Here is a 27,205-nt window from a genome sequence, read left to right as displayed (position 1 = left end):
TCCAAAAAAATATTAATCAGGACAATTGTTTCCAGCATTGATTATAAAATGAATAAATCAGCATATTAGAATGATTTCCGAAGGATCATGATACTAAAAACTGGAGTAATGTCTAATGAAATTTCAGGTTTGCATCATAGAAATAAATTATATTTTAAAGTATAGTAACTAGAAAACTGTTATTTTAAATTGCAATAATATTTTGTTCTATATTTTTGACCAAATATATGGAACTTTGATGAGCATAAAATATTTTTTTAATCTTACTGATCACAAACTTTTGAACAGCAGTATATATTCTTATTTTATTTTATTTTATTATTAAGAAATTAAAAATGAATTTGTTTGTGAACAACTCACATTTATTCTATACGAATAAATTATTCTATAGGAATACATTATTTATAAGTGAAAATTATTTAACAGTCTAATATGCATATGGTTTTGTGTCTGCTAAATTAAAGAAAGCCCAACAAACGGGGGGACCATACTGGTCTCGCAACGCCCGATGAGCAGTGACCATGCTGAAAAGCACAGGAACAGATCCGACAGACTCCGAGAGAAGAGGAAGAGGAAGAAGGAGATCAAGAAGACCGAAGAGAGGAAGAATAAAGCCCTGCAGATCTACTCCAAACTCCAGGATGGAAAAGACCCGACAGAGCCCACTCATCAGAGCCCTTGCTCTAAGTTTGAGGACTGTAAGTACACAAATCCATATCTGAATTTGTAGACTAATAAGCTGAATGTACCATGACATAATTTCCAACCCACTTATTTACTATTCTGCCAGTACAAACTGGCAATTTCAGCTGTTGATTGATAAGGTCCTTTCACTAGGCCACCATTTTCATTTTAAGGACAACAAAAAAGCTCACGCCATTCAAAACAGAGAACCCCAGCGCTGTAATTTGACACTGTGTACACACTCCAGTCGCCCCACCATCTCTTGTTTAGTTTTGAGCTTGGAGCTTTGCACTTGATTTTTTAATTAGCTATGCTTTCGAGTGGCGTTCTGCTGGTCTACGTCGATGGTCCCAATTTGCCGGTCCTTTTCATGATTGGATGCGCGGTTTGGAGTGCTAAGGAGAGTGAGGGTGTGTACTGAAGGTCAAGGTGAAGGGGCGGAGCCGCAGAGGGGTCACGGGAGGTCACGGGGCTTGCGTGAATGCAGGGGCATTGTGTGAATAGGCCTGATTGGACAGGTCCCTTCAGCTCCTAATCAAGCACAAGAGGAGGAAGCACGCAGCTGTCGCTCACATCAGAGATGAGTGTTGCTCTTTGTGTGCATGCGGATGAAAGTAAGAGGAGTTTGAAAAGGAGAAAGTACAGAGAAAGAACGTTGTCTGCATTGTTTAATGCCCCTGAAAATTTGAATCTGTTTCAAACTGACTCACATTTGTCACTGTTCTCTCGTTCTCCCCTTAGCAATTAATCCTATAGGATTCCCTCGGAATGAGATGCATTCTCTGTAAAAATTGCGTGTATGAATATGTGTGAGGCCTCTCAGACACTTGTGAGTGTGGCTCCTCATTAGAGACTCAAAAGCCCTAATTGGACATAATTTGCACCCACTCTTTCCATACTGACCAGAAAATCAATGCACAAATGACAAGTGTCCTAAAATAGGTTTGGCCTTCTCTGTTCTTTCATTTTTTCCCTCTCTGTCTTTGTGCTTTCTCTTTCTGTGGCCAATACCTGCAGCAGGTATTCAGTGCTTGCTGTATTTAGCACTTTTGAATGTTTGGCTGTGTTTAGAATGGAATACCAGCACACTACATACTAGACAGTACAGTGCAGTATATACTGTGTGTTGCTTACTATTTTCAGTGTTGGGGAAAGTTACTTTTAAAAGTAATGTATTACAATATTGCGTTACTCCCTAAAAAAGTAACTAAGTTCGTTACTTATTAATGAAAAGTAATGCGTTACATTACTTTTGCGTTACTTTTTAAATGTGGGCAGGACTTGCTTGTTTGTTCTTAATATAAAAAGTTAGATTTTTAGCAAATATAAAAGCCTTTTCACACTAAAAAGTGAAATGAATAAGTCTAACGCTGAAGGTAAAGTAAATTTACGTCTGTACAGTAGAACTGTAGGCAAAGGACGTTCAACATTCTTCAGTAACGAGAAAAATGAAGCACAAATGTTAGTTAATATAAAGTAAGTTTTGCGTATGGTTGAACTGGATCAACAAAGGTCAGCCGCAAAGACAATGGTTAATAAAATGGGATTAAATACATAAAGGAAACAAAGTAACTAAAGTTTTTTTTTCTTGTAAATGAAAAAGTAATATGTTACTTTACTAGTTACTTAAAGTAATCTGATTATGTAACTCTTGTTACTTGTATAGCGTTACCCCCAACACTGACTATTTTTCAAAGTAGTATGCTAAGTATGCTAAGTCACTTGACCTCAGTACGTTGCACATTTAAATCAGGCTGTCACATGACATGAAGGGGGAAAAAGATATTACGGCCATAAATTTGCCATAAAATTGAATCCTGAACACAATTTTATCAAAAATATTAGTTATAATTTTTTGTTATAATTAAAATTAGTACAATGTGGCCACAAATTGATAAGAAATAGGAACAAATTTTTAATTCATGGCCACAATGTCTTAATTTTTTACAGTACTTTTTTTTTAAATCAAAGTTTGTGTAAAAAATGTAAAACATAATGCGTCAAGCATGACATATTTGTGGCCAGTATTATTGAAACTACATATGTGACCCTGGACCACAAAACCATTCATAAGGGTCAATTTTTTGCAATTTAGGATGTTGGGATTGGACAAGATTTGGCTGCCATGCAACTATTTGAAAATCTGGAATAGGAGAGTTCCAAAAAATCAATATGTTGAGAAAATTGCCTTTAGAGTTGTCAAAATGAAGTTCTTAGCAATGCATATTACTGAACAAAAAATAAGTTTTGATATATTTATCTTAGGAAATGTACAAAATATTTTCATGGAACATGATCTTTAAATAATATCCTAATGAGTTTTAGCATTAAAGAAAAATCAATCATTTTGACCCATACAATGTATTGTTGGCTATTGCTACAAATATACCCATGCAACTTATGACTGGATTTGTGGTCCAGGTTCACATATTTTCCTTTCTTCACAGTGGAAATAGGGGTCATTCCAAGCAATTTGGCAGAATGTTACTTTCTGGATGCAGAAAGTTTGCATACAGCACACAGTAGTACACACTACATTCTGTAAAAATTGTATGTTTAGTATACTATTACAAAAATATGGTACGTTTAAGTCCTGGACATTTATTTATGAATTGGAAAGTCGTAATTACAACATCAGATATGTTTCAGTCATTTTGGTCAGAGCAAGATAGCGATGCAACTTTCTACAAAATTATGAAAGATTTTGCTTTAAAAATTTTTTTATCATTTTTCAACTTATAAAGTTGACCCTGGACCACAAAAACAGTCATAAGTAGCACAGGTATATTTTAAGCAATAGCCAATAATACATAGTATGTAAAATCCAAAAATCATTAGGATATTAAGTAAAGATCATGTTCTATGTAAATATTTTGTAACTTTCATACCTTAAACATATCAAAAGTTAATTTTTGATTAGTAATATGCATTGATAAGAACTTCATTTGGACAACTTTAAAGGTGATTTTCTCAATATTTTGATTATTTTGCACCCTTAGATTCCAGATTTTCAAATAGTTGTATCTCAGTCAAATGTTGTCCTATCCTAACAAACCATACATCAATGGAAATCGTATGTATATGTCCAATGTATAAATCTCAATTAAAGAAAAAAACTGACCCTTATGACTGTTTTTATGGTCAAGGGTCACTAATCATTATATATTGTATCATCATTGTACAATACTATGAAATTACTTTGATTGTAAATGGAAAAAATAATCTGTGAAAAGAATCTAAATAATGAATTGTTGGATATGGGGTACAGTCAAGGTTATAGAGTAACTACAGAAATTAATAACAGATGTACATACTGTATGGTTTTCAAATATAAGTACAATGTATTGAAAGATTAATTTGAATGTAAGTACATAGTAGTTAAGGACACTTATTATAAACAACAAATAAATTGTATCCTCCTTATTATCCGCCACAATTCAGAAACTCTAGGCTTAAAGAAAGTTCAGAGTTTTCCACTCAAAATTCCCAACAACATTTGAAGCACCGATAGCCCATATCCATGTTTCTTCTGGTCACTTGGAGAAAGTAGAGATCTCTGATAAATGTTAGCATTGACAGAGAACACCTGGTAAACCTGAGGCTGCCCCACCCTATTTGCTAGTTTGCTAGCGGTTAGCGATCAGACTGTGTAGGAGGCTGACTATGTGGTTCGCTTGTTGAATGGCTTCTTCAAAAGCTCAGCATCCTGAAAGACCAGAAAGTGTGCGTGTATATGTGTGTGTGTCGGGGTACAGTGCCTTTATATAAGCGCTATTTGCAGAGCGCTAAAGGATGGAATAGCTGTGTGTGTTTACCATTAGCTCAGAGTGACTAGGCAAACAAACAGTCCGGCTATTGACAAGCATGAAGCATGGAATATGTTCGCTGTTTTCAAAGCTCACAGCGAGAGGGAGAGAAGTGAATCTGTCAAAGACTCTATTATGCCGCGTCCAAACAGAGTGGGCCTTTCCACAATGCCCTTAATAAAGGGACAATGTCAAGGAGAGCGGCGGCAATAATGCCAGATGATTTGGCCATTGTGGGGTTATCGCTGTAGATAAGTTATAACAGATGATTTGCCCTTTGTGGAGTTATCAGTGGAGATCAGGGTGTAGTGGTTTGTGAGGGATTGTGGTCTGTGTGTATGTGTGTTTTTGAGAGTACATGGCATGCAGCCAGCAGGAGGAGTGTGGTGCCTGCGTGTGTCTTTGTTTGTTTTTTTCCCCCTCCTTTTCAAGGGCAGTGAAGGGGCGGAGCCACGTGTCCGGCGGCCAACAACAAAGCTCGCCTCGAGAGGTCTGCCAAAATTTGCCCCCTGCACTTGTTCAAAGGGACCAAAATACAGTGCCAAATTTCGAATAATCAAGGAGCACAGCAGAGAGTTGGACGGCCCGCGTAAGTTATTTGTCAGTCGGGTCGGCACCACAGCGACCAGCACGTGGCAGAGTGCATGCAAAGTGTGTGTGGTTTAGGATGTGGCGAAGGCTTAGAAAGCAGCCAGAGTGGGCACAAAAACTATTTAGTTAAAAGTAAAAATTTATGATTGGATATTTTGAATTATATTAAAAAAAATCAAATATATTTACTTTTATTCAACTTGTTTCAAGGTGTTTTTAGTGCAATGTTTGATATCAGCTGTTCACAAGTTCACACAGGTGTCCGAGCAGAATAACATGTTTCAGTAACATCTTACAGACAAAAAGTGATCTAATATGTATATATTTACTTTGTCCCGAATGAAGACAAAATGTGACCCTGGACCACAAAACCAGTCATAAGGTAAAATTTTACAAAACTGAGATATATACATCATATGAAAGCTCAATAAATAAGCTTTCTATTGATATATGGTTTGTTAGGATAGGACAATATTTGGCCGAGATACATCTATTGGAAAATCTGAAATCTAAGGGTGCAAAAAATCAAAATACTGAGAAAATCACTTTTAAAGTTGTCCAAATTAAGTTCTTAACAATGCATATTACTAATCAAAAATTACATTTTGATAGATTTACAGTAGGAATTTTACAAAAAATCTTCATGGAACATGATCTTTACTTAATATCCTAATGATTTTTGACATAAAAGAAAAATCAATAATTTTGACCCATACAATGTATTTTTGGCTATTGCTACAAGTATACCCCAGCGACTTAAGACTGGTTTTGTGGTCCAGGGTCACAAATATGTGTGTGGTTCCAGTATACTCTATGTTATGGGACAAAATGTCCTCACAAAGATGACAATTTCCAAAATCCTTTTTTTTTTTTTTTATAAATAAATCATTATATTAATCTAGAAGTTAGGATAGATAGATTTTTTGTTTGTTTAGTGATAGTTGTTCATGAGTCCCGAACAGTTAAACTGTTAAACAGTTTAAAAAAAAAATCCTTCAGTTCCCACAAATTCTATGGTTTTTCAGCATTTTTGTGTATTTGAACCCTTTCCAATAATGACTGTGTGATTTTGAGATCCATCTTTTCACACTGAGGACAATTGAAGGACTCATTTGCAACTATTCCAGAAGGTTCAAACGCTCACTGATGCTTCAGAAGACAATACGATGCATTAAGAGCCAGGGGGTGAAAACTTTTGGAATTTGAAGATCAGGGTAAATTTAACTTATTTTGTTTTCTGGGAAACATGTGAGTATTTTTTTTATGTGGCTTCTGAAAGGCAGTACTAAATGAAAAAAAATATATATATATTAGGGGTGGGCATAGATTATTTTTTTTAATCTAGATTAATCTAGATTAAATCTTGGAATTAATCTAGATTAATCTAGATTAAAATGGCTTATTTGAATTCTGATGAAGGCATTCAGAATATGTGTGCTACCCAAATAATGACTAAAAGTAAGTCTTCGAGAACGGGCCAGGTGGCGCATTAGATCAGGCGCTCATCTCCTGTTTCCAAAATGCATCACAAACTGCTTGACAATTGCATTTACAACATAATTACCTATACAAACTTGTGTAACCAAGTACTTCTGCGCAAAAGGCTGCAAGACGTGCGCGTTGCCGTTAAATACACAGACGCGCACGGGCATGGATTTCTGCGTGCATAGTCTTCCATTAAACTGCGTTGCTTTTAGAAGCGTCAATTCAGTTGTTGCATATAGTTTAATGTCTTTATTTCAGGATTATCAAAGTAAATTATAACTCACGTGCCCCAGTAAAAAGGGTCTAGCAACGCACCTGCCCTGAAGCGGCTTCATAGCTGCATCCATGTTTGCACGTCTCATTTGATGTGGTAATTTCACAGAAGTTGAAGACTCGTTCTCGCCCCCTACAGTGCAATTCGACTAGATATACGTCATCCGCGCTAAAATATCAAGGTGAAAGTCATCATATCTTGCGTAGTTTAGACCCAGCTCCCAACCCAACTTTGACAATAGATTAACGGCGATTTTTTTTATCGCCCGATAAGAGTCTCACATTAACGCAGCATGTTAACGCCGATAACGGCCCACCACTAATATATATATATATTGTGGCGGGAGGGGCAAACGACAGACACAGTGGGTGTGGCGTCAGGCCTCGGAGAGGCTTTTATTAAACAGAAAATAAGGGAAAGTGAGTCCATAAAGTAAAACAGTGTCCAAAATAAAAGGGGAGTCTGGTGTCCTCGGGTGCTGGGGCAGCGTGACGGAACGGTAGTGTTCAGAGGGGAAGGGTCCAGGAGAGGGGCGGAGTCCGGCGGCCGCGGGCGCTTTCCATGCTAGCGCCGGGGTGCTAGGGCGGCGGCATCTCCGGCAGGCTCATCCCTCTCGAGCTGTCCGGCGCTGGGGCGGCGGCTTCTGGCGGCCTCAACCGGACCGCGGGTCCGGCGGCTCTCCAAACTCTTGTGGCGCGGGATTCCCTCTTCACCCCCTCCTGGACCCGCGAGGACACCAGCGTGCATGCACGGGGGAAAGAGACCGGTCTCCCGAGGAGAGGCGCGCTCGGGATTTAAACAGCGGCGGTGATGAGGCTTCATTTACATCAGGTGTCCCCATCACACGCCGCCAGCCCGAGCCGATTACACGCCCCTCCTCTCCCCTACACACCCACTCCCGTCGGGAGCCTGGAGAAGGGCGGCGAATACGGGACGGGGTGGTGATGAAAATTAGGGGGGCGGGCAGACGCCTCGCCACATTCCCCCCCCCAAGCGACATCCCCGTCCTAAGGTCGCCGCCCACGCAGGAGTGCTACCTTCCTCATCCAGGCTCCAGCGGTCGGAGTGGGCGGGGATTCCTCTCCAAGGCAACGCTCCCTCTCGCCGCGTACCGGAACAGGGACAGAAAAACCGGTATTAGTCGACAGCCTCAACCAACCGCAGGATAAGTGACTAACTGAAACATCACTTACCCTTCTTGCGGCTGGGAGGCCGTCTCCGTCGTTCCTCCGTCCCTGTCCGGGTTTTCACGAACTTTTGCGAGCGAGAGGGGATGACGTCATCAGGTGTTGCCCACTGCGCTGTCTAAGCCCCGCCTTGCCCGCATTCTCCACCACTGTGGCGGGAGGGGCAAACGACAGACACAGTGGGTGTGGCGTCAGGCCTCGGAGAGGCTTTTATTAAACAGAAAATAAGGGAAAGTGAGTCCATAAAGTAAAACAGTGTCCAAAATAAAAGGGGAGTCTGGTGTCCTCGGGTGCTGGGGCAGCGTGACGGAACGGTAGTGTTCAGAGGGGAAGGGTCCAGGAGAGGGGCGGAGTCCGGCGGCCGCGGGCGCTTTCCATGCTAGCGCCGGGGTGCTAGGGCGGCGGCATCTCCGGCAGGCTCATCCCTCTCGAGCTGTCCGGCGCTGGGGCGGCGGCTTCTGGCGGCCTCAACCGGACCGCGGGTCCGGCGGCTCTCCAAACTCTTGTGGCGCGGGATTCCCTCTTCACCCCCTCCTGGACCCGCGAGGACACCAGCGTGCATGCACGGGGGAAAGAGACCGGTCTCCCGAGGAGAGGCGCGCTCGGGATTTAAACAGCGGCGGTGATGAGGCTTCATTTACATCAGGTGTCCCCATCACACGCCGCCAGCCCGAGCCGATTACACGCCCCTCCTCTCCCCTACACACCCACTCCCGTCGGGAGCCTGGAGAAGGGCGGCGAATACGGGACGGGGTGGTGATGAAAATTAGGGGGGCGGGCAGACGCCTCGCCACAATATTTAGGCAAAATATATATAGGAAATAGGAAAGTTCAAAAGTTTTCACCCCTGGCTCTTAATGCATCGTGTTTCCTTCTGAAGCATCAGTGAACTTTCGAACCTTTTGTTATAGTAGCATATGAGTCCCTCTGTTGTCCCCAGTTTGGGGGAGGGGAGAAATATATAAAGCCAGTGTAATTTTATAATGCACTAAGTATATGTGTTTGTGTTTATTTTTTGGGCACCATGAGGAAACAAGCTTGTAAATCATAAATCAAGTTTTTTGAAAATCTAAAAAATGCACAAAGTTGTGTGAGGGGTAGGTTCAGGTGTAGGGTTACGATAAGGGAAAATAAATTACAGAAGAAAAACCATTATGCCTATAGAATTTCCTCATAAAACATGAAAACCCAACATGTGTGTATCATTTGAAACTTAAATTTAACAAATTTATTTTTATGAACCTTTTGTTTGAAAGATTTGTTTGTGATATGTTTACATGCTGTGAATTCCACTTTAGTTTGAGTTTTTTAACCAATGCAATCACATTCATACATTTTGAAGTGTGTCTCAAGTGTCCAAATGCTTTTAGGGCCTCGTACTCTTCAAGATCAGACACAAAAGTTCTTAGTTTTAGCTTTACTCCCAGAAATGCAAAGCCTGATTATGTTTGGACACCATTAAGTGTTAGAAATGCAGCAAAACATTTGGGTTTTTCTTCAACTACGGGCACTTTATGTTCTAGGGGTTGATTATTATTAAAACTAACTTTTTTTTCTTTTTGCTATATGGAAAAATTCCTTCTTTTGTATTGATTTTGTTTTATCCTTGTTCCAGACCCAGACATTAGATTATAAAAATCTATCTTAAAAATATTCATTATTACTGTAATTAAAGTAATAAATATAAAATGGTTTACCAGTTTTTACACAAGGAAATGTTGACATCATTTCAATCATGTCCAAAACTTATGGCCCTAGTAAAGTTTTATGAATTGGAAACTGTGTTAGCAGTCACTGTTATTGTGTAAATTTTAACCTCCTGACTACCAGAAAAAAAAAAGTTCTTTAAATTTAGTATTTTTTCATGTCACTTTGTTTAGGGCATAAGAAAAGTAAAAAAAAAAGATTTATTATATGCATGTTATACTCTGTAGAGGACACCACAACTCAGTTTTAAAAATAAATAAATAAAAAGACATGAATAGACATGTAAAACAATCACCAATCAATTTTTTTATATACCAAATTTTGTATAAAGATGATTCTTAACTATATTATGAAAGATATAGCAGAATGATTTGATATGCCATTTTGCTTTATGCAACGTGTAAAATGTCCATAAACAATGTTTTTTGGGGTACCATGTAATGGGAGTAATAATTGGCAAGATTTTAATAATAACTTTTAATATTTTATATTATTTTCCTATTCACTAGTGGTGTCTCCCAAAATGCATAAAAGTCCTGGTGTCCTCTACAATGGACATGTAAGAAACTGATGTCCTGTTTCATAACAAAAAGTCAAATTTTGATTTGAAACCCCATAACATTTTCCAGAGATGTTGACTTATGACAAACAATTTAAAAATTCTTCAGATTTAAGTGATCATTACAAAATATGATCATATTTCCATAGGGGTGTTAAAGTTGATCACTAAATTAATGCAATTCATTGGTCAAGACCAAGGAGAGGGATTGATCGTGGTAAAACTTCCAAACATTTGGTATCTCTGAAAATCTCTGATGTACTCTCTACAGGAAATCCAGACTGGGTGCCAAGTAAACATGCTCTAATTTTTGTCAGATGTAAAATTACAATGATTGCAATTGAAAAAAGTGTGGAAAATATTATTTAACTGTATGAATTGAATATCTCCTCTTTTCTTTTCCAAAAATGCAGTTTCCACTAGAATGCTATTAAACAATTAAAAAATGTGGAGGGAATGGATGGAAACCTGTTTATGCCACTGAATAAAAATAAAAAAGGTAATTGCGACTTTTTATCTCACAATATTGACTTTTTTTCCTCAAAATTGCGAGTTTACATCTCGCAATTCGGACTTTTTTTCTGACTTTAACTCACACTTCTAAAAGCTCTGAATTGTGAGATATAAATGCACAATTGAGAACATATCAGTCTTTTTATTCCCTCAAAATTAAATTGCACTGTATATCCTGCAATTGTGAGTTTGTATCTCACGATTTCTGAGAAAAAAATGACAGAATTCCGAGATATGAACTCTCACTTGTGAGAAAAATTCACAACTGAGAGAAATAAAGTCAGAATTGTGAGATAAAAAATTCTGACTTTATTTCTCTTAATTGCACATTTATGTCACAATTCTGAGGAAAAAAGTCAGAATTGCAAGCTAAAAACTCACAATTCTCAAATTCTCTCTCAATTGCAAGTTTATATCACACAATTTTGAGAAAAGAAAAGTCAGAATTGCGAGTTTTTATCTTGAAATTCAGACTTTATTTTTCTCAATTGCAAATTTTTCTTTCAAATGAGAGTTTCGATCAGTGTTGTTTTCGTCAACGATGACGATGACGAAATCATTTCGTTGACGCCACTTTTTTTCATGACGATAACGAGACGATGACGAGATAAAAATGGCTCGTTGATGACTGAAACATGACGAGACGTGTGTGAGTTTTCGTTGACGAGACGAGAATAGACGAAAATGTTAGTGGGTGGTCCGTCAGACGTTTAAAATGCATGACATTTCTGCTTATTGTGCATGCCAATTAAAACTTAAAAAGTATCTGACGCTATGGCAAGCCGTGTTAGCATTAAATACTCTTTGCTATACTAGTATGGCAAGCCGTGTTAGCATTAAATACTCTTTGCTATACTAGTATGGCAAGCCGTTTTAGCATTCCATCCTTTTTAGTCTTTTATGTTCTAAAACATTCCTTCATTATTGTAATTATTGGTGAAAATAGTCGATCCGGAAGCTCACATTGTGTTGAACTATAGATCTGCTATTTTCAGAACTTATAAGTGACACTACCCAACAGCAAAATACTTACTGACCTACATTAATTTGTTAAAAGACTACGGTTTTCCCTTTTTTTGACTAAAACTAGACTAAAACCTTTTTGACTTTTCGTCGACTAAAATTGGACTCAAACTATCACATATAGAAGTGACTAAAATTTGACTAAAACTAAGAAGCATTTTAGTCCAAAAGACTAAGACTAAATCTAAGATGGTTGTCAAAAACAACACTGGTTTCAATCTCCCAATTCTGACTTAATATCTTGCAGTTATGGGTTTATATCACAATTCTAAGAAAAAAAAGTCAGACTAACCTTTTTTTTTATTTCTTATTCAGTGGCGGAAATGGGCTTCCATAGGAATAACACTGCAGTGGAAATGCTCAAGAAATAAAATGGCAAATGCTGCATGTCCAGCATTGGCCTTTAGTTTATATTCTAGAAATCCAAAGGTTGAAGTTATAGTTTTCTTGGTTTGACCGTTACTGCGCTCTACACATGCGCTTTTGATAGCTACCGTCATGCTTTGCCATGCTGTATACTGTATGTAGAGCAACCCCAATCTGACAAAAGAGGTCATAGTCTGCAGACTGAATTTGACCTTGTTAGTAAACTATGTAAGGGAGTCTGAATCTGAATGATGATGAACATAAACAAAGCTACAGGATTAAATATGAAGCACAAACACGGGTCCAAAACAGCCCCAATAAAGCACAATGAGTCTCTGTGTATGAAACATTGTGTGTTATTTTTAAGCGGGAGTGCGTGGTTGTATGTGTGGCGGAAAGTTGCATCATCCGTTTTCAGAAACAGAAAAATGAACAAGACAGTAAGAAACAACCATATACAGAATAGCAAAAATGAACATCCATTATTCATTGGCTGCAGACGTGAAAGGACGTGCAATCAGTGCATTGCAGTGAAACAGCTGTGAAGTTCTGCCCTGAAGAGTGAGTGTTAAATGGGATGTGACTGCAGTTTTCTATGGCGTCTTCAGCCTTTTGGATAGAATGATACCGGCTTGAGGCCGTCAGCCCTCATAGAGGAGTGACTCTGTCCAAAAAAAAAGAGAGCAACAAAGCACGAACGCGTAAATGTGGTTGACGAGGTGCACGTCGTCCGGCTCTTGTCACCTCTGTCACACTTCTCTTATTCTCGGGCTCCCGTTTGCTACTGAATTGCCGTCACTCCCATTACAGATTACGAGAGAAGTTCTGTTCTTGCCATCTCGCTTTCTCTCTCTCTCTCTCTCTCTCTCTCTCTCTCTCTCTCTCTCTCTCTCTCTCTCTCTCTCCACCTCTTTTTTTAAGACTTCTTCTCTTGATTAACATTTTCTGCTAGGATTCACACCAAAGGGCCCAACCTGTGTGCAGCAAAGCCCACAGTGGAAAAAAAGCCATCAGCCGCTGAAGCAGAATCAGATAAGGCTATCAGGCGGGAGGCGTTAGCCCAGGAGCTTTGTGCCCCCTCCATCCCCCTTCCCGCACGTTTGCCTGTGCTTCCTCCCTCAATCTCTCACTCCACTGCACCTTTTGTTCCCTTGATTCCACGGCACAGTGCCCCCCTAAAACATACACACACACACACACACACACACACACACACACACACACACACACACTATGAGCCACAAATCCCTGAGTGGACCGGTGGCCCGAGATGGGCAGCACTCTGGTGGGGTCTAAAAGACATCTATGGTGGAGTTTAACAGAGGACTATAGTGAAGTTCAAAGGCCTCGGGAGGAGGTAAAATAAGGGATTTGGTGCAGCTACAGAGAGGCAGAAAGTGGTGCAGGCGTAAATTGACCTGAAATACAGTGAGAATGTTGATAACTGATACGCCTACAAAAATATCACAAACCATGAGTTTTATTTTTAACCAGACTGTGAGGTAACTTCATTAATATGCTGATTACAAAGACAAAATTCATGAATTTTTAAACTCTAATTTTCTTAGTTTTATTTAGTTTTCCAGTAAAAAAAGAAAGAAATTGACAAATTCTTAGATTATATTTTAGATACTCCACTTGATACATTTTCATTAAATAAAATCATACTTTTAGACTTTAAAATATATACTTAAGACTGTATTAAGATTTATTTATAAATAATATCATGCATTAACGTAATTTCTCTTCCAGCACTGAAAAAAAAACTTGTAATAAGCATTAATCTAGCAAAAATTGAAATGTGAAGTTTATTCTAAAAAGGACATTATTAATGAATGACTGAATGCAAACTGAAAAGAGATAAAGATGAAGAAAAAAGCAAATAAAAAATAAACTTGTATGCTTAACAAAAAAGATTTTTTAAACAGGCAACTAAATAAATTATGTATGAGCTTACAAAAAATGCGAACTTGCAAAGTAAATAGAATAAAATAAAATTAAAACAATTAAGGTTTATGCTTAAAAAACAAAGAAAACAACACAAATATACAATAAAATATAATTTTTAAGCTCAACAAAAATGACATCTGGAAAATAAGTAAGTAAATAAATTATTGAAGGTTTACGCTTAAAGAAAAAAAAATAGAGATGAAAATAAATAAATAGTTGAAACTTAGCAAAATGATAAATAAATAAATAAATACATAAATAAATAAATAGAAAATTAAGGAAAATTAAACAAAAATAACATTTGGAAAATAAATAAATATGATTGTTTTTTTTTTTAAATAAGCAAATAAATGAGTTTAAGCCTAACAAAACACTCAGACTTGCAAAGTAAATACATTTGTTTTATGCTTAAAGAAAACAACATAAAATATACAAATAAATAAATAAATAAGGTTTATTTTATACTTTATATAAAGTTTACATTTACTAAATAAATAAATAAATAAAATTAAAGTTTTTTTAAATAAGCAAATAAACAAGTTTAAGCCTAACAAAACACTAAATAAATAATTAAGCAAATAAATAAATTAGTTTTATGCTTAAAGAAAACAACACAAGTTATACAAATAAATAACTAAATAAATAAATACGGTTTGTTTTATAATTTATTTAAAGTTTACATTTGCAAAATAAATAAATAAATAAAGTTTTTTTAAATAAGCAAATAAATAAGTTTAAGCCTAATAAAACAATCAAACTCGCAAAGTAAATAAATAAGTAAATTAGGTTTATGCTTAAACAAAAGGATAAATAAAAAAAATAAGGTTTATTTTATATTTGATATAATGTTTACATTTACAAAATAAATAAATGCAGGCTTTAAAAAGACAACTGAAAAATAAGTTAGTAAACAAATAAATATTATCTGAAAAAAAGATAATTTTTACTAGAAACAAGACTAAATTAAGATTAAAAAAAAAAAACAGCAAATTAGGGTAGAGAGGGGAATCAAGGCTGGGACATGCCACATTCAAACCTGCTGAACTACTAGTGCATGTTGTGAGCATGTCACGACTCTGGCTGCATGCACTATTCATTTTTCATGAGCCAGACACGAGCCAGACACAGAGAACACAATTCTCAAGTGTGAGTGTCCTGGCTGCACATTTCATATAGTGAGAAACCAGATGAATACACATGTGCAGCCCAGTCAGATCAGATCCAGACAGTGGCAGCAGGACTGGGATGGCAGATCCAGGGTCTTGGGAGCATCTGAGACAGATGAGCGCAGATATAGAGAGAGTCAGTGAATACAGATCAATTCAATGATCCGAACAGATCACTGTTTTAGATTTGGAGCTAAATCCAAGCGCTGCTAAGGGACTAGGGCGACACCAGAGCTCCCGCTCGCCACAGTTATTTGCAAACAGATGTGCGTCCCTCAGCCGAGAGGTTTTGATCAATCAGGCCTTAACAAGTCAAGTTGACTACATGCGAATGTAACACTTTGCATGTGAATGGGAGAGGCCATGCAAGGCCCGGGTTTGATTAGGGGTAAGCTGATAAATGGCAGATTGAATCGGCCCCCTGTGAGCAGGCCGCAGCTCATTGGGCCCAGTGCTTTAAATCCACACTGATATCAACTCTTTCCTCCCTATTCTTCTGCCTCGCTGATGAATAGATCCATTATTCAGTGGATTCTGTCTATCATTCGCGTTCGTTTCATGTATTGGAGTGGCAGCAGCTTAAATGAGGTCTCCACAGCTTCCTTTCCTCCCTTTTCCTTCTTTTTCTTTTTAACTTTTCGGTTCTGATCCTCTTTTCCTAACTCATCTTAGCCTTCATTCCCATCTGTCTGTTCCTCTGTGGCCAAATGCTTGATTTTCTGCCTCTCCCTGTAGTTAAAGCTTCATCATATGTGATTGGTTTCATTGTAATTCATGGTAAATAGTAAAATACACTACCGTTAATAAGTTTGAAATTAGATTTTTGTTTTGTTTTTTTTTAAATAGAAATAAATACTTTTACGCAGTGAGAACACATTCAGCTTATCAAAAGATTACAAAAGATTTCTATTTCAAATAACGTCTGTTTTTTATCCAATAATCTTAAAAAAAAAACTATGTAGCACGGTTTCCACAGCACAGCTCTTTTCAACATTGATAAGATATTAGAAAGAAAATAATTATTTTAAATTGTAACAGTATTTCGTTTTTACTGTATTTTTGATCAAAAAAATGCAGCTTTGGTGACTAGATCTGTGTAACAAAAACAATGGCCAACTGATAGTAGCCTACTGACCATATCCCAAATATCAAAACTTTACATTTACATTTACATTTACATTTATTCATTTAGCCGACGCTTTTATCCAAAGCGACTTACAATTGGGAATACAACAAGTGATTCATCCTAAGGAGGCAGATCAACATAGGAAGTGTTCAAAAATACCATATATCAGGCGTTGTTAGAAGAGTGCAGGCTAGAAGGAGAAGATCAAGAAAGAGAGGAAAAACAGGCTAGAAGGGAGGATTTTTTTTTTTTTTTTTTTTATTGAGTCAGATAGTGTCGAAAAACTTTACAGTCCCTGTTGAAAACTATGGCGGATGAGAAATTACTTATGTATAAATCAATACATAAATAAAAAACAAATAAATACATAAATGCATAAAAAAATTAAGAAATATATAAATAAATTAATTAATAAATGAATGTAGAAATACATAAACAAATAAATGAATGAATAAATAAATAAATACATAAATAAACATAGAAATACATAAATAAATGAATACTTAAATACATGTAGAAATACCTAAATAAATAAATGAATAAACAAATAAATAAATAACTGCTGAAAAAATACCTAAATAAATAAATGTAGAAATACATAAATGTAGCGAAAAATAGCGCAATTAAAAATGGCACTTTTGACAAAATTATTTATTCATTCATTTATGCATTCTGTATTAATTAATTAATTAATTAATTTGTTTGTTTGTTTATTCCAGCATTTAATTATTTATTTATTCATTGAGTTATGTATTTCTACATTTATTTATTTATTTATTTCAACAGTTATTTATTTATTTATTTATTGATGTTTTTATACATTTATTTATTCATTTATTTATGTATTTCTTACTTTTTTATTTATTTCTGCATTTATGTATTTATTTATTTATTTATACATATTATAAATAAATACATATTTATATATATTATTTAAGTCATTTCTGGTCCTCCATAGAAAACCAGTATATCGTAGTAAGATCATGTAAACACTGTGGCCAGTGGCCTTCCTTCACAAAACTTAACATATACAGCAGTTTTAGCATTGGTAGAATATCAAATATTTCAGTACAAGCATTTAGTGAAATACTATTTATAGAATTTGTTAAACCATTAACCCGCAGGGGGAAAAATCAGCCTGCGGCAACAGTTTAAAAGTAGCTAAATTCCACAGGAAAACCACAGACTTGGCAACCCTAAAAAAAAAAAAATATAAAAAAAAAATAAATCTTGCTTGTAATAGTTCTTCTGACTCACATATTCAAATCAGACTTTCTGTTTTCCTTTCACTCTAGAAAACGATTCATACCATGATTAAATTCACTTTATACACTACCAGTCAAAAGTTTTTGAACAGTAAGAAGTCTCTTCTGCTCACCAAGGCTGCATTTATTTGATCCAAAGTACAGCAAAAAACGGTACAATTTTGAAATGTTATTACTATTTAAAATACCTGTTTTCTGTTTGAATATAATTTCAAATATAATTTATTCCTGTGATTCATGTGACATTTTTTATTATTTTATGTTGTAAACAGCTGAGTATAATTTTTTGCTTTAGATGTGTCAACTATCTTATTGTAAAGTATGACCCACTGTGTTTTTTTGCAGTCGATTTTTTGGCAAAGTACTGCATCCTCAGTCAGGACAAGCTATCCGTGTACAAAGGGGCTTTTGAGGCCGTGAGTAAAAGCAATTTCCACAATTCTCACATCAAAAAGAACGGTTTTGTTAATTTTCATATGTTGGTAATGACGGTAATTACTTAACTGTCATTGACTCTTACTGTAATACTCTGTGCCTGCAGGCTGATAGTGATGGAGATGGTTTTCTGAGCTGTCTCCAGGTGCTGCTGGCACTGAAAGAGATCATTCCCCAAGAACTTCTGACTGAAGAAGAGGAAATATATGTGTACAGGGTAAACGCACCGCCTTCGCAGAAAAATATACGATCTGCTCGTATTTCTTTTTTATCGCAATGTCTGGAGGCAATTCACTACGAATGATTTGTGCCCACTGATAGCGGTGTTTATTTGCATGTACTGTCTGTGTTGTTTTAGCACCCGATTCACTAAAGGTATCATGCAAATTAGGTAACAGCGCAAACACACCCAAACAAATCTGTCATATACAATTTGCCCAGTGGAATTGCAGTGCTGTAAAAGAGTGAAAATACACCGGTCTGTACATCTGTCTGAATATAAACCTGGTTTTTGATCTTATTTTGATTTAATGATTTAATAGTAATTACCCTGTATACACTACTATATCAAGATTTTTTGTCGTCTTCTCACCAAGCCTGCATTTATTTGATCCACAATACAGCAAAAGCAGTAATATTGTGAAATGTTTTTATTATTTAAAATAACTGCTTTCTATTTGAACATATTATCAAATTTAATTTATTCCTGTGATCAAAACTAAGTTTTCAGCATCGTTACTCCAGTCTTCTTAAAGTGATGATAAAGACATTTATCATGTTACGAAAAATTTCTATTTCAGATAAATGCTGTTCTTCTGAACTTTCTATTTATCAAAGAAACCTGAAAAAAATCTACTCAGCTGTTTTCAACATAATAGTACTATTTTTTATTTATTTATTTATTTTGAGAAGCAAATCAGAATATTAAAATGATCTCCGAAGGATCATGTGACTGGAGTAATGATGCTAAAAATTTAGCTTTGAAATCACAGAAATAAATTACATTTTTAAATACATTTAAATAGAATTTTTTTTGCTGTACTTTAGATCAAATAAATGCAGGCTTGTTGAATAAACTTCTTTAAAAACATTTAAAAAATATTACTGTTCAAAAACTTTTGACTGGTAGTTGTATTTATCATTAAAAAAATTAAATAAAGGTCTCATTTTAGTTTGGTGACCTATTATCACTATTAACTAACTATTAACTATGCCTTTTGCTTCAGTAAACATAATAGGAAGTGGTAGGATTAAGGGATCTAAAATATGGTCATGCAGAATAAGGCAAAAATATGTGCTTTACTACTAATAAAGTACTAATAAACAACCAATATAGTACTATAGTAATATGCATGCTAATAAACAATAATAGATAACAGTAGTAAATGGTCCGTAAAGTGTTACTTTATTTATTTATTTACTTACATACTTACTAGTTTGTTTGTTTGTTTATTACATGCAGTATTACATGAATTACTGTTATTAATATTATAATTAGAAGTAGTAGTAGTATGTTTTATATGTTAAAATATGGATAAAATATAATAAAATATAACAATAAAGATATGTTCAGTGTTATATTAGTATAATTGAAATACTATTATATTTATTATTAATATTTAGAATTTTAGTTAAAGTTTTGGCCATTTTTTGTTGTGTATTTTTGTCATTTGTAGCAGTTATTGTTTTTGTCTACATTGTCAGTCATTTTTATTTCCAATGTAGTATTTTTATCAAGTTCAACAAAATTTAAAAAAATTTACTAATTCATTCATTTATAGTAGTTCAAATGTTTTTTAATTCATAAATTTATTCAAGTAATCAACATTTTTTATATGATTTTAATTTAAATTTTACTTTCAGTTAGCTATAATAACCTGTTGTTTATGCTGGAAAAAAATAATACTGTCTAAATTAAAATATGTATTTCTTTATATATTTAAATATGTATATGATCTCTTCACAGATTCTGGAGCTGGTTGATTTTAGAGTGACAGAAGGCCTTACGGATCTGCGCCTGTTTGCTGTAGTGGCCAGTTTGGCCCAGAAAATAGCCACACTTGAGTGAGTCAGCAGACCAAGTATTCAACATACACAATAGCGTTAGAAGAGGAGTCACTGACCCTCCATAAATACTCACAGCCAGTTCATGAGTGTTTGTATGTGTAGGTCCGAAAACTATATCCATTTGCAACATCCGTACCGTTCGATTGTACAAAAATACAATACCAGAGACATGCGATTAGAGAGTGACCCATGACAGCCTGGGCGGTCGTGTTTTGTCTTGAAGTCCATTACTGTGATGAGGGTTTGGGGGCATTTGGCTGTGATGCTACATTACAGCCCATATGCCAGAGATTCCCACACACAGGCTCTTTCATTCCCGCTCACTTTTCTAGAATCTTTAACAGCTTCCACTCAACGCAGGGGCCCATTCTGGGTTTCCTGGGTTATGTGTGCAAGGGGATTTGGGGTCATGCCTCTTCGTTGATTTACGGCATTGCTCTTTGAGCGTGTGAGCGATGCCTTTTCCCTGCACTAGTGGACAAATGAAACAAGTGAAAAGGAACATGGGTGTTGCTTTGGAATGGACACAATAGGGACATTTATGTGCTTTAACCTTTTCCATCAACCTCTGATATGGATTTGACCCCATTCATTAGCTGATATACACCCATGTTCACTTATTACAGTGGGCATAGCACTTGTAGACTGACAAAATCCAGTGTCCAGAGTCTCTCCTGCCACCTTTTGCTCTCGCCATCTGTCTGTGCTTTGGCACTTTCTCCCAGAGCTGGTCATGTGATTAACTACCACATTTTCATACTGAGATTGATATGAACAGCATTCCCCTAAAACACCTCTGTGTGTTTTTGTGAGTCGGAAGCACAAAAGTTAGGTAGAAACAACCTGTGTGGTCTGAGTGTGGCCTGAGCTGTCCGCAGGTTCAGTTCCAGCGACGGGAACAGTAAATCTATGGCTTAATTGGACTGATTCAACTGCGAGTCACTGCACCAATACAAAATGAAAAAACGGAGGGAAACCTGAAACGACCTATTTTAGCATCCCGCCTCTCTCTCTCTTTCGCACTCTCTGACCCGGTCCAAAACATAAACACACTTACCGCCAAAACCGGCTTGTCAAAACAACTCCGTCCACCCAAACTTTAAGTGGGTCACCCATTGCCCCCACCCCCTTCAAAAATCCAACCATATCTTGCAACCCCCCTGCCAGAACCGCCAAAACTTTGGCAATTACGTAAGCGTGAGGTCCGCGGTGATGGGGCGCAACAATAGAAATGGGTTAGAGCTGCTATTATCCTCCTCTCTGCCTCTGGCGCGCTCACCGTTGCCCCGGCTATTATCCACGCTGCAGTTCGGGCTCTTTTTCTGCAAACCAAGTGCAATTAATGATCATTAGCTGGCCTGTCTCCCCTCATTCCCATCAAACCCCCTGCCTCACCACAACCCCGGGCGAACGGGCCAATAGCGGTTAGTCTGAGGGTGGCGTACCAGCGGCTATTCTCCTCCCAGCATGCTTTCTGAACGGAGGGGCTCGTTAGCACGGGGGATGACCATCGCTGTGCCACACGCTGGACAGTGGAGCTCTGTCCTGACTGAATAGCCGCTGCCTCCGAGCAATTATCCCAGTGTGTGCGCGTGCAAGTGTATATTTGTGTAGGTGTGTGTTGGTCACATTGCTCCAGAGCGTTTCCCCTAAACACCCTCCTCACACTGGGACAGTTTTTTTATCCGTTATAGTGGCGGGTTGGCCCTGTGTCTGAGATCATTGTTTTAGGGGACAGGCCATAATGAGCAACCACAATGGGCTCACAACACTTTAGCATCATTGCCCCCACCCAAGTACCCGCCAAAACACGGCAACATTTACCAGCTATCCTTGCATAACCCCATTATCTTCTGTCATTTGTCAATATATATATATATATATATATATATATATATATATATATATATATATATATATATATATATATATATACAGTGGCATGCAAATGTTTGGGAACACTACAGAAGAATCTGTGAAAATGTGAATAATTTTAACCAAATAAGAGAGATCATACAAAATGCATGTTATTTTTTATTTAGTACTGTGCTAAGTAAGATATTTTACATAAAAGATGTTTCGATATAGTCTGCAAGACAAAAAAGATTGTGAGCCCTTGGTTCTTTATACTGTGTGTGGTTACCTGGATGAACTATGACTGTTTTTTTGTTTTGTGATGTTTGCTCTGAACCGTTAAACTGAGCACTTTTCTTAAAAAGGGTTCAACATTCAATAATGCTCCAGAAGGAAACACAATGCATTAAGAGCCTTTTTGAATTTGAAGATCAAGGTAATTAATAACTTAATCTGTCTTCCGGGTAACATGCAAGTATCTTCTGTTGCTTTCGAAGGGCATTACTAAATGGAAAAAGTAATATTCTTCATTCTGTTCAAATGTTTTCACCCCCTGGCTCATAATGTATCGTGTTACTTTCTGGAGCATCAGTGAAGGTTTAAACCTTTTTTAATAGTTGTGTTTAAGTGCCTCAATTGTCGTCAGTGTGAAAAGATCTCAAAATCATACATGAACAACCATCACAAAACAAAAAAACTGTCATAGATCATAAAGTTAACCACACACAGTATTAAGAACCAAGGGTTCCCAAACTTTTTAGGATGTTATTTTAATAATTTCAGCTTATTTGTTTTCTTGTGGACTATATGTAAACATATTTTATGTAAATTATCTTACTCAGGACAGTATTTAATAAAAAATAACATGCGTTTTGTATGATCTCTCTTAATTTGTTAAAATTATTCACATTTTCACAGATTCTGCAAGAGGTTCGCAAACTTTGGCATACCACTATATATATGTGTGTGTGTGTGTGTGTGTGTGTGTGTGTGTGTACAGAAATCTCACAGACTTCTCTTTTAATTCACAGTGATTTCATGCGCTCCCTCATCAGCAAGATGGATTTCAGGTCTCTGGAGATGAAGCTTTATAAAGCCAAGGTTTGTTTTCTAGAAGTGCTAATGGTATTTATAAAATGTATTGTAAAAATGAACATCTGTCATACTTGCTTGCAAACTGTTCCTGATCATTTGGCAATTCTGTCCCTTATTCCCCCTCTCGCTCTCTCAGTAGGAACTAATTACAGTGAAATAGAGACCATAAAACACTTTAAAGGCCAACTCAAACGCGGGCTTAGTAAAACTAGCTGTTTCCGTCAAGCACCTTGCATGTGCATTGAGAGGCGAAGTGAAAAAGAGAAATGGGGTTTTCTCTCATTTTTCCTTCAGCCTTCCCCCTCCCTCGTATTCATGGATTACAGGCTGTAATCTCATTAAAGTGGCCGGCAGTGTACATCCAGTGCAGCGTGCTCTGTAATCAGGCAAAGACATACTGCTCATCTCGGATAAAGCAGAGGTATAAGGTGGCCATTCAGTAGCAAGACCCGACCGGGCCCATTGAACAGAGAGGGCCGGCTGCTGAAAAGCGTGGAGACTTAAAAGTTGATGGCGGAGGTTGGGGAAACTGAGCCCCTGCCTGGTCTTGGGGTTAGGTGGAGAGGGGAGGCTAATTACAGAGTGAGCTGGGCTTGAATTGTTATCGAGGGAGAGGAGAGAGGAGTAGGCGCTTTGCCAGGGGATTACAGGACACACACACATACACACTCACTTTTAGTCATTACCTCGGATGCATTTAACTGTGCAAACAGGTGCGCTCACAGAAGAGTAGGAAAAGGCCGCTGTAACTTGAGCCCCCTCAGGCACACGTGTGAACAGAGCACACGCTTTCACGCGCACACACAAACACACACACACAGGTTACACCGACATCAGTGCCCTGATGATCTAGAAGTGTGCAATAGGTGATGACTGGGGGCAAATGAATGTATTTACAAGGGATTTGTACATGTGGATAGAGGGTTATATGTATGGTTAACAAGTTAAAGCCTGGAAAAAAAGCCTAAACTGCAGCTTAACATTAAACTGCTTTAAATAACCTTTTCCACATTAATCTACATTCCATACACCATAATGACAAAGAAAAAACATGTTTGTAACAACTTCGCAAATTTATTAGAAATAAAAACCTGAAATGATTCCATTTCATAAGTATTCATACCCTTTTCTTGGACACTTGAAATTTTGCTCAGGAGCATCACTTGTAGATGTTACTACACTTTGAGTGGAGTTAACCTGTGTCAAATTCAATCGAATGAGTATGATTTGGAAAAGCACACACGTTCCAATAAAATGTCTAACAACTGAAAATGCATATCAGAGCCAAAACCAAGCCCTGAGGTCAAAATAACTGTCTGCAGAGCTCAGGGACAGGATTGCATCAAGCCACACATCCAGAGAGGAGTTCAGAACAAAATTCTGCTGCATTGAAGGTTCACAGAAGCATGTAATCTCCATTATCCATTATAAAAAAGTTTGAAACAACTAGGACTTATCCAAGAGCTGGCCTCCTGGCCAAACTGAGCAATTGATGGAGAAAGACCTTGGTTAGACTGGTGACCAAGAAGCTTGTGGTCATTCTAGTTGAGCTCCATGATCATATATGCAGATGGGAAAAACTTACAAAAGGACAAACCTCACTGCAACACACCACCAATCTGGTCTTTATGGTGGTGTGGCCAAACTCAATCCTTTCTTCAGTGAAGACACGTGAAAACAACTTGGAATTTGTAACAAAGCAGCGAATGAACTCTCAGATTGTGGGAAACAAGATTCTCTGGTCTGATGAACCCCAATTCCAAGCATCTTGTTTGGAGGATAGCAGGCAATGCTCATCACCTGGAGAGTAACATCCCAAAAGTAAAGTGTGCTGGTAGCAGCTTCATGTTGTGGGGCTGTTTTTCAGCAGCAGAGACTGAGGGACTCGTGAGAGTAGAAGGAAAGCTCAAAAAAGCTCAGCCTTAATAAAAACCTAGTCCAGAGCATTCAGAACCTCAGACTGGGCAGAAGGTTCACCTTCCAACAGGAAAAATGAGCCTAAGCACACAGCAAGAGTGGCTTATAGACAACTTTGTGAATGTCCTTGAGTGGCCCAACCACAGCCCTGGCTTGAACCCAATCAAGCATTTCTGGAGATGCTGAAAATGTCTGCCAGCCCCCATCCAAGCTGACAGAGCTTGAAGTGAAGAGGTGAGGGGAAGAATGGCAGATAATTGCCAAATGCAGATGTGCAAAGCTTGTTGCACCATACCCAAAAAGAAATGAGCCTGTAAAGGTGCTTCAACTAGGTACCGTGTTAAGGGTATGAATACTTATGCAATGTACTTAATTCAGTTTGTAATTTGAATACATTTGCAAAGTTGTCACAAATCAGTTTTTTGCTTTGTCATTGTGGTGTATGGAGTGTAGACTGATGTGGAAAAAAATATTTAGAGCAGGAGGAGGAGTTTGAATACTTTTGCAAGGCACTGTATATATACATACATACATACATACATGGAATAGATATTACATTCATTGATACTAACCTGAGTTTGCATGCTTGTTCTACAGCAGTTGTTCCTGTTCTTGCTGGAGGCCCAAACAGGGAGCCCTGGGGTGCCAGAGGGCTGCATTGGGGCAGAGCAACTCCTCGTGGAGCTCAAGGCGGGGGGCATCAGGCCTGAGCACGAGGCGTCGGTGAGACGAGAACTTCGGAATTTGCGCTCCCTCGACCTTCTCGACTTCCTCGCTCATCTGCCTCTCTTCATCCTGATCCATAACTCTGTCATCGCCAACCCCTTCGATGACTCCAGCAACCTGTGATGGTATCAACAACAACTATTTACACCAATAGTTAAGCCATATTAACATCTAAATGAATCCATCTTATTTTCCAATCTCATCCACATCCAGCTATTTTTATCTGTACAAAACAGCTTGTTTTGCTGTTTGATATTACAAATTGGTGTCTTACCATTTTATTTTAATCTATTATTTGTTGCAAATATGTTATTACACGTTGTTATTCTTCTCATTATTTCCGTATAACAGATAATAAACCGGAAGTCTTGCCTATAGCCTTACTTCCACGTTGAAGAATAAGGTGGATACATATATTAGATATATGTATGAAAAAGTTTTGGGCCTGTAGGATTTTGAAAGTTTTTGAAAGAAGCTCTTTTGCTCACCAAGGCTGCATTTATTTATCAAAAATAGCACAAAATAAATAAATAAAAAATAAAAAATAATTTTTTTTTTTAAATAATTGTTTTCTATTTTAATATATTTTTAAAAATGAATTTAAGTATGTAAATTGAAGTAAGAATATACAGTCAAACCAAAATTTATTCAGACACCTTTAACATTTCTCACATTATCACAGTTTATTCGCTACAGTTTAGAAAATGGTAGTAAAATATGACAAGAACTCAGAGTTAAACTGTGTCAGAACAAATTTATCTTGATAGTGTCAGATAACTTTGATAGCAAGGTATGTAATGGATTACAATCAACTGTTAGTATGACAATATTTACACAACTATCAATACTTTGTTGACCAATTACCAAGCAATGTCTAATTTTGTTCAGTCTGTGGTATAAAAAGTTTGCTTTAGTAATTAAAGAAAAAACACTTAAGCAAAACATGGTCAGGTCAAAGTGTCTGAATAATTTTTGGTCCCAAATTCTTATTATTTTTACTGGTAGTCCACTATATGATGATTTTTTTTTTTTTTTTGGTATAATATGTCAGTTTACTGTATTTTGCTATCCTCACTTACATAAATGAACTATAGTGTCCTGCACCCACTAGTAAAAAAAATCTGAATCATTTTGGGTTTTACTGTATAAATACTGATACAAACTATGTTTAAGTGTCCCATTGAATTTGTATTCATCCTACAGAACTCTGCTGAAAGTGTTGAATGCTCAAACCGCAATAAAGATTAACTAAAACAATGCTTTGTTAATTATTCTTTCAGCATCCATGTCAATAACTCACCAAATGGGCAAACACTGACTAACTGACTGAATGTCAGTCAAAATGACCAAATGTTACACTATTTCACATAAAAAATAGGGCATAGATTTCATTTACTGCACAAGACTGA

At 37.0% G+C, this 27,205-nt stretch overlaps 1 protein-coding gene across 1 annotated transcript; it reads left to right on the top strand.

Annotated features, from left to right (window-relative positions):
* The first annotated feature begins 475 nt into the window (after positions 1–475).
* Positions 476–26,953, top strand: LOC141334143 (uncharacterized). The gene is made up of 6 exons (XM_073839277.1): positions 476–698; positions 18,048–18,118; positions 18,244–18,354; positions 20,104–20,201; positions 23,090–23,159; positions 25,668–26,953. The coding sequence occupies exons 1-6, from the start codon at positions 509–511 to the stop codon at positions 25,917–25,919; spliced, it is 792 nt and encodes a 263-aa protein (XP_073695378.1). The 5' UTR covers positions 476–508; the 3' UTR covers positions 25,920–26,953.
* The last annotated feature ends 252 nt before the right edge of the window (positions 26,954–27,205 follow it).

This window comes from Garra rufa, chromosome 4, assembly GCF_049309525.1.
Source record: "Garra rufa chromosome 4, GarRuf1.0, whole genome shotgun sequence".
NCBI classification, from domain to species: domain Eukaryota; kingdom Metazoa; phylum Chordata; class Actinopteri; order Cypriniformes; family Cyprinidae; genus Garra; species Garra rufa.
The sequence above is the reverse complement of the archived record's forward strand: the minus strand, read 5'-3'. Positions and strand labels throughout refer to the sequence as shown.

What these genes read in the sequence shown, in the direction of transcription:
- LOC141334143 (XM_073839277.1), top strand. Translation starts at nt 509, where the DNA reads ATGAGCAGTGACCATGCTGAAAAGCACAGGAACAGATCCGACAGACTC. An exon ending in AGGAAATATATGTGTACAGG is followed by an intron (nt 18,355 to 20,103) that starts GTAAACGCACCG and finishes ATCTCTTCACAG; the next exon opens with ATTCTGGAGCTGGTTGATTT. An exon ending in TGAAGCTTTATAAAGCCAAG is followed by an intron (nt 23,160 to 25,667) that starts GTTTGTTTTCTA and finishes CTTGTTCTACAG; the next exon opens with CAGTTGTTCCTGTTCTTGCT.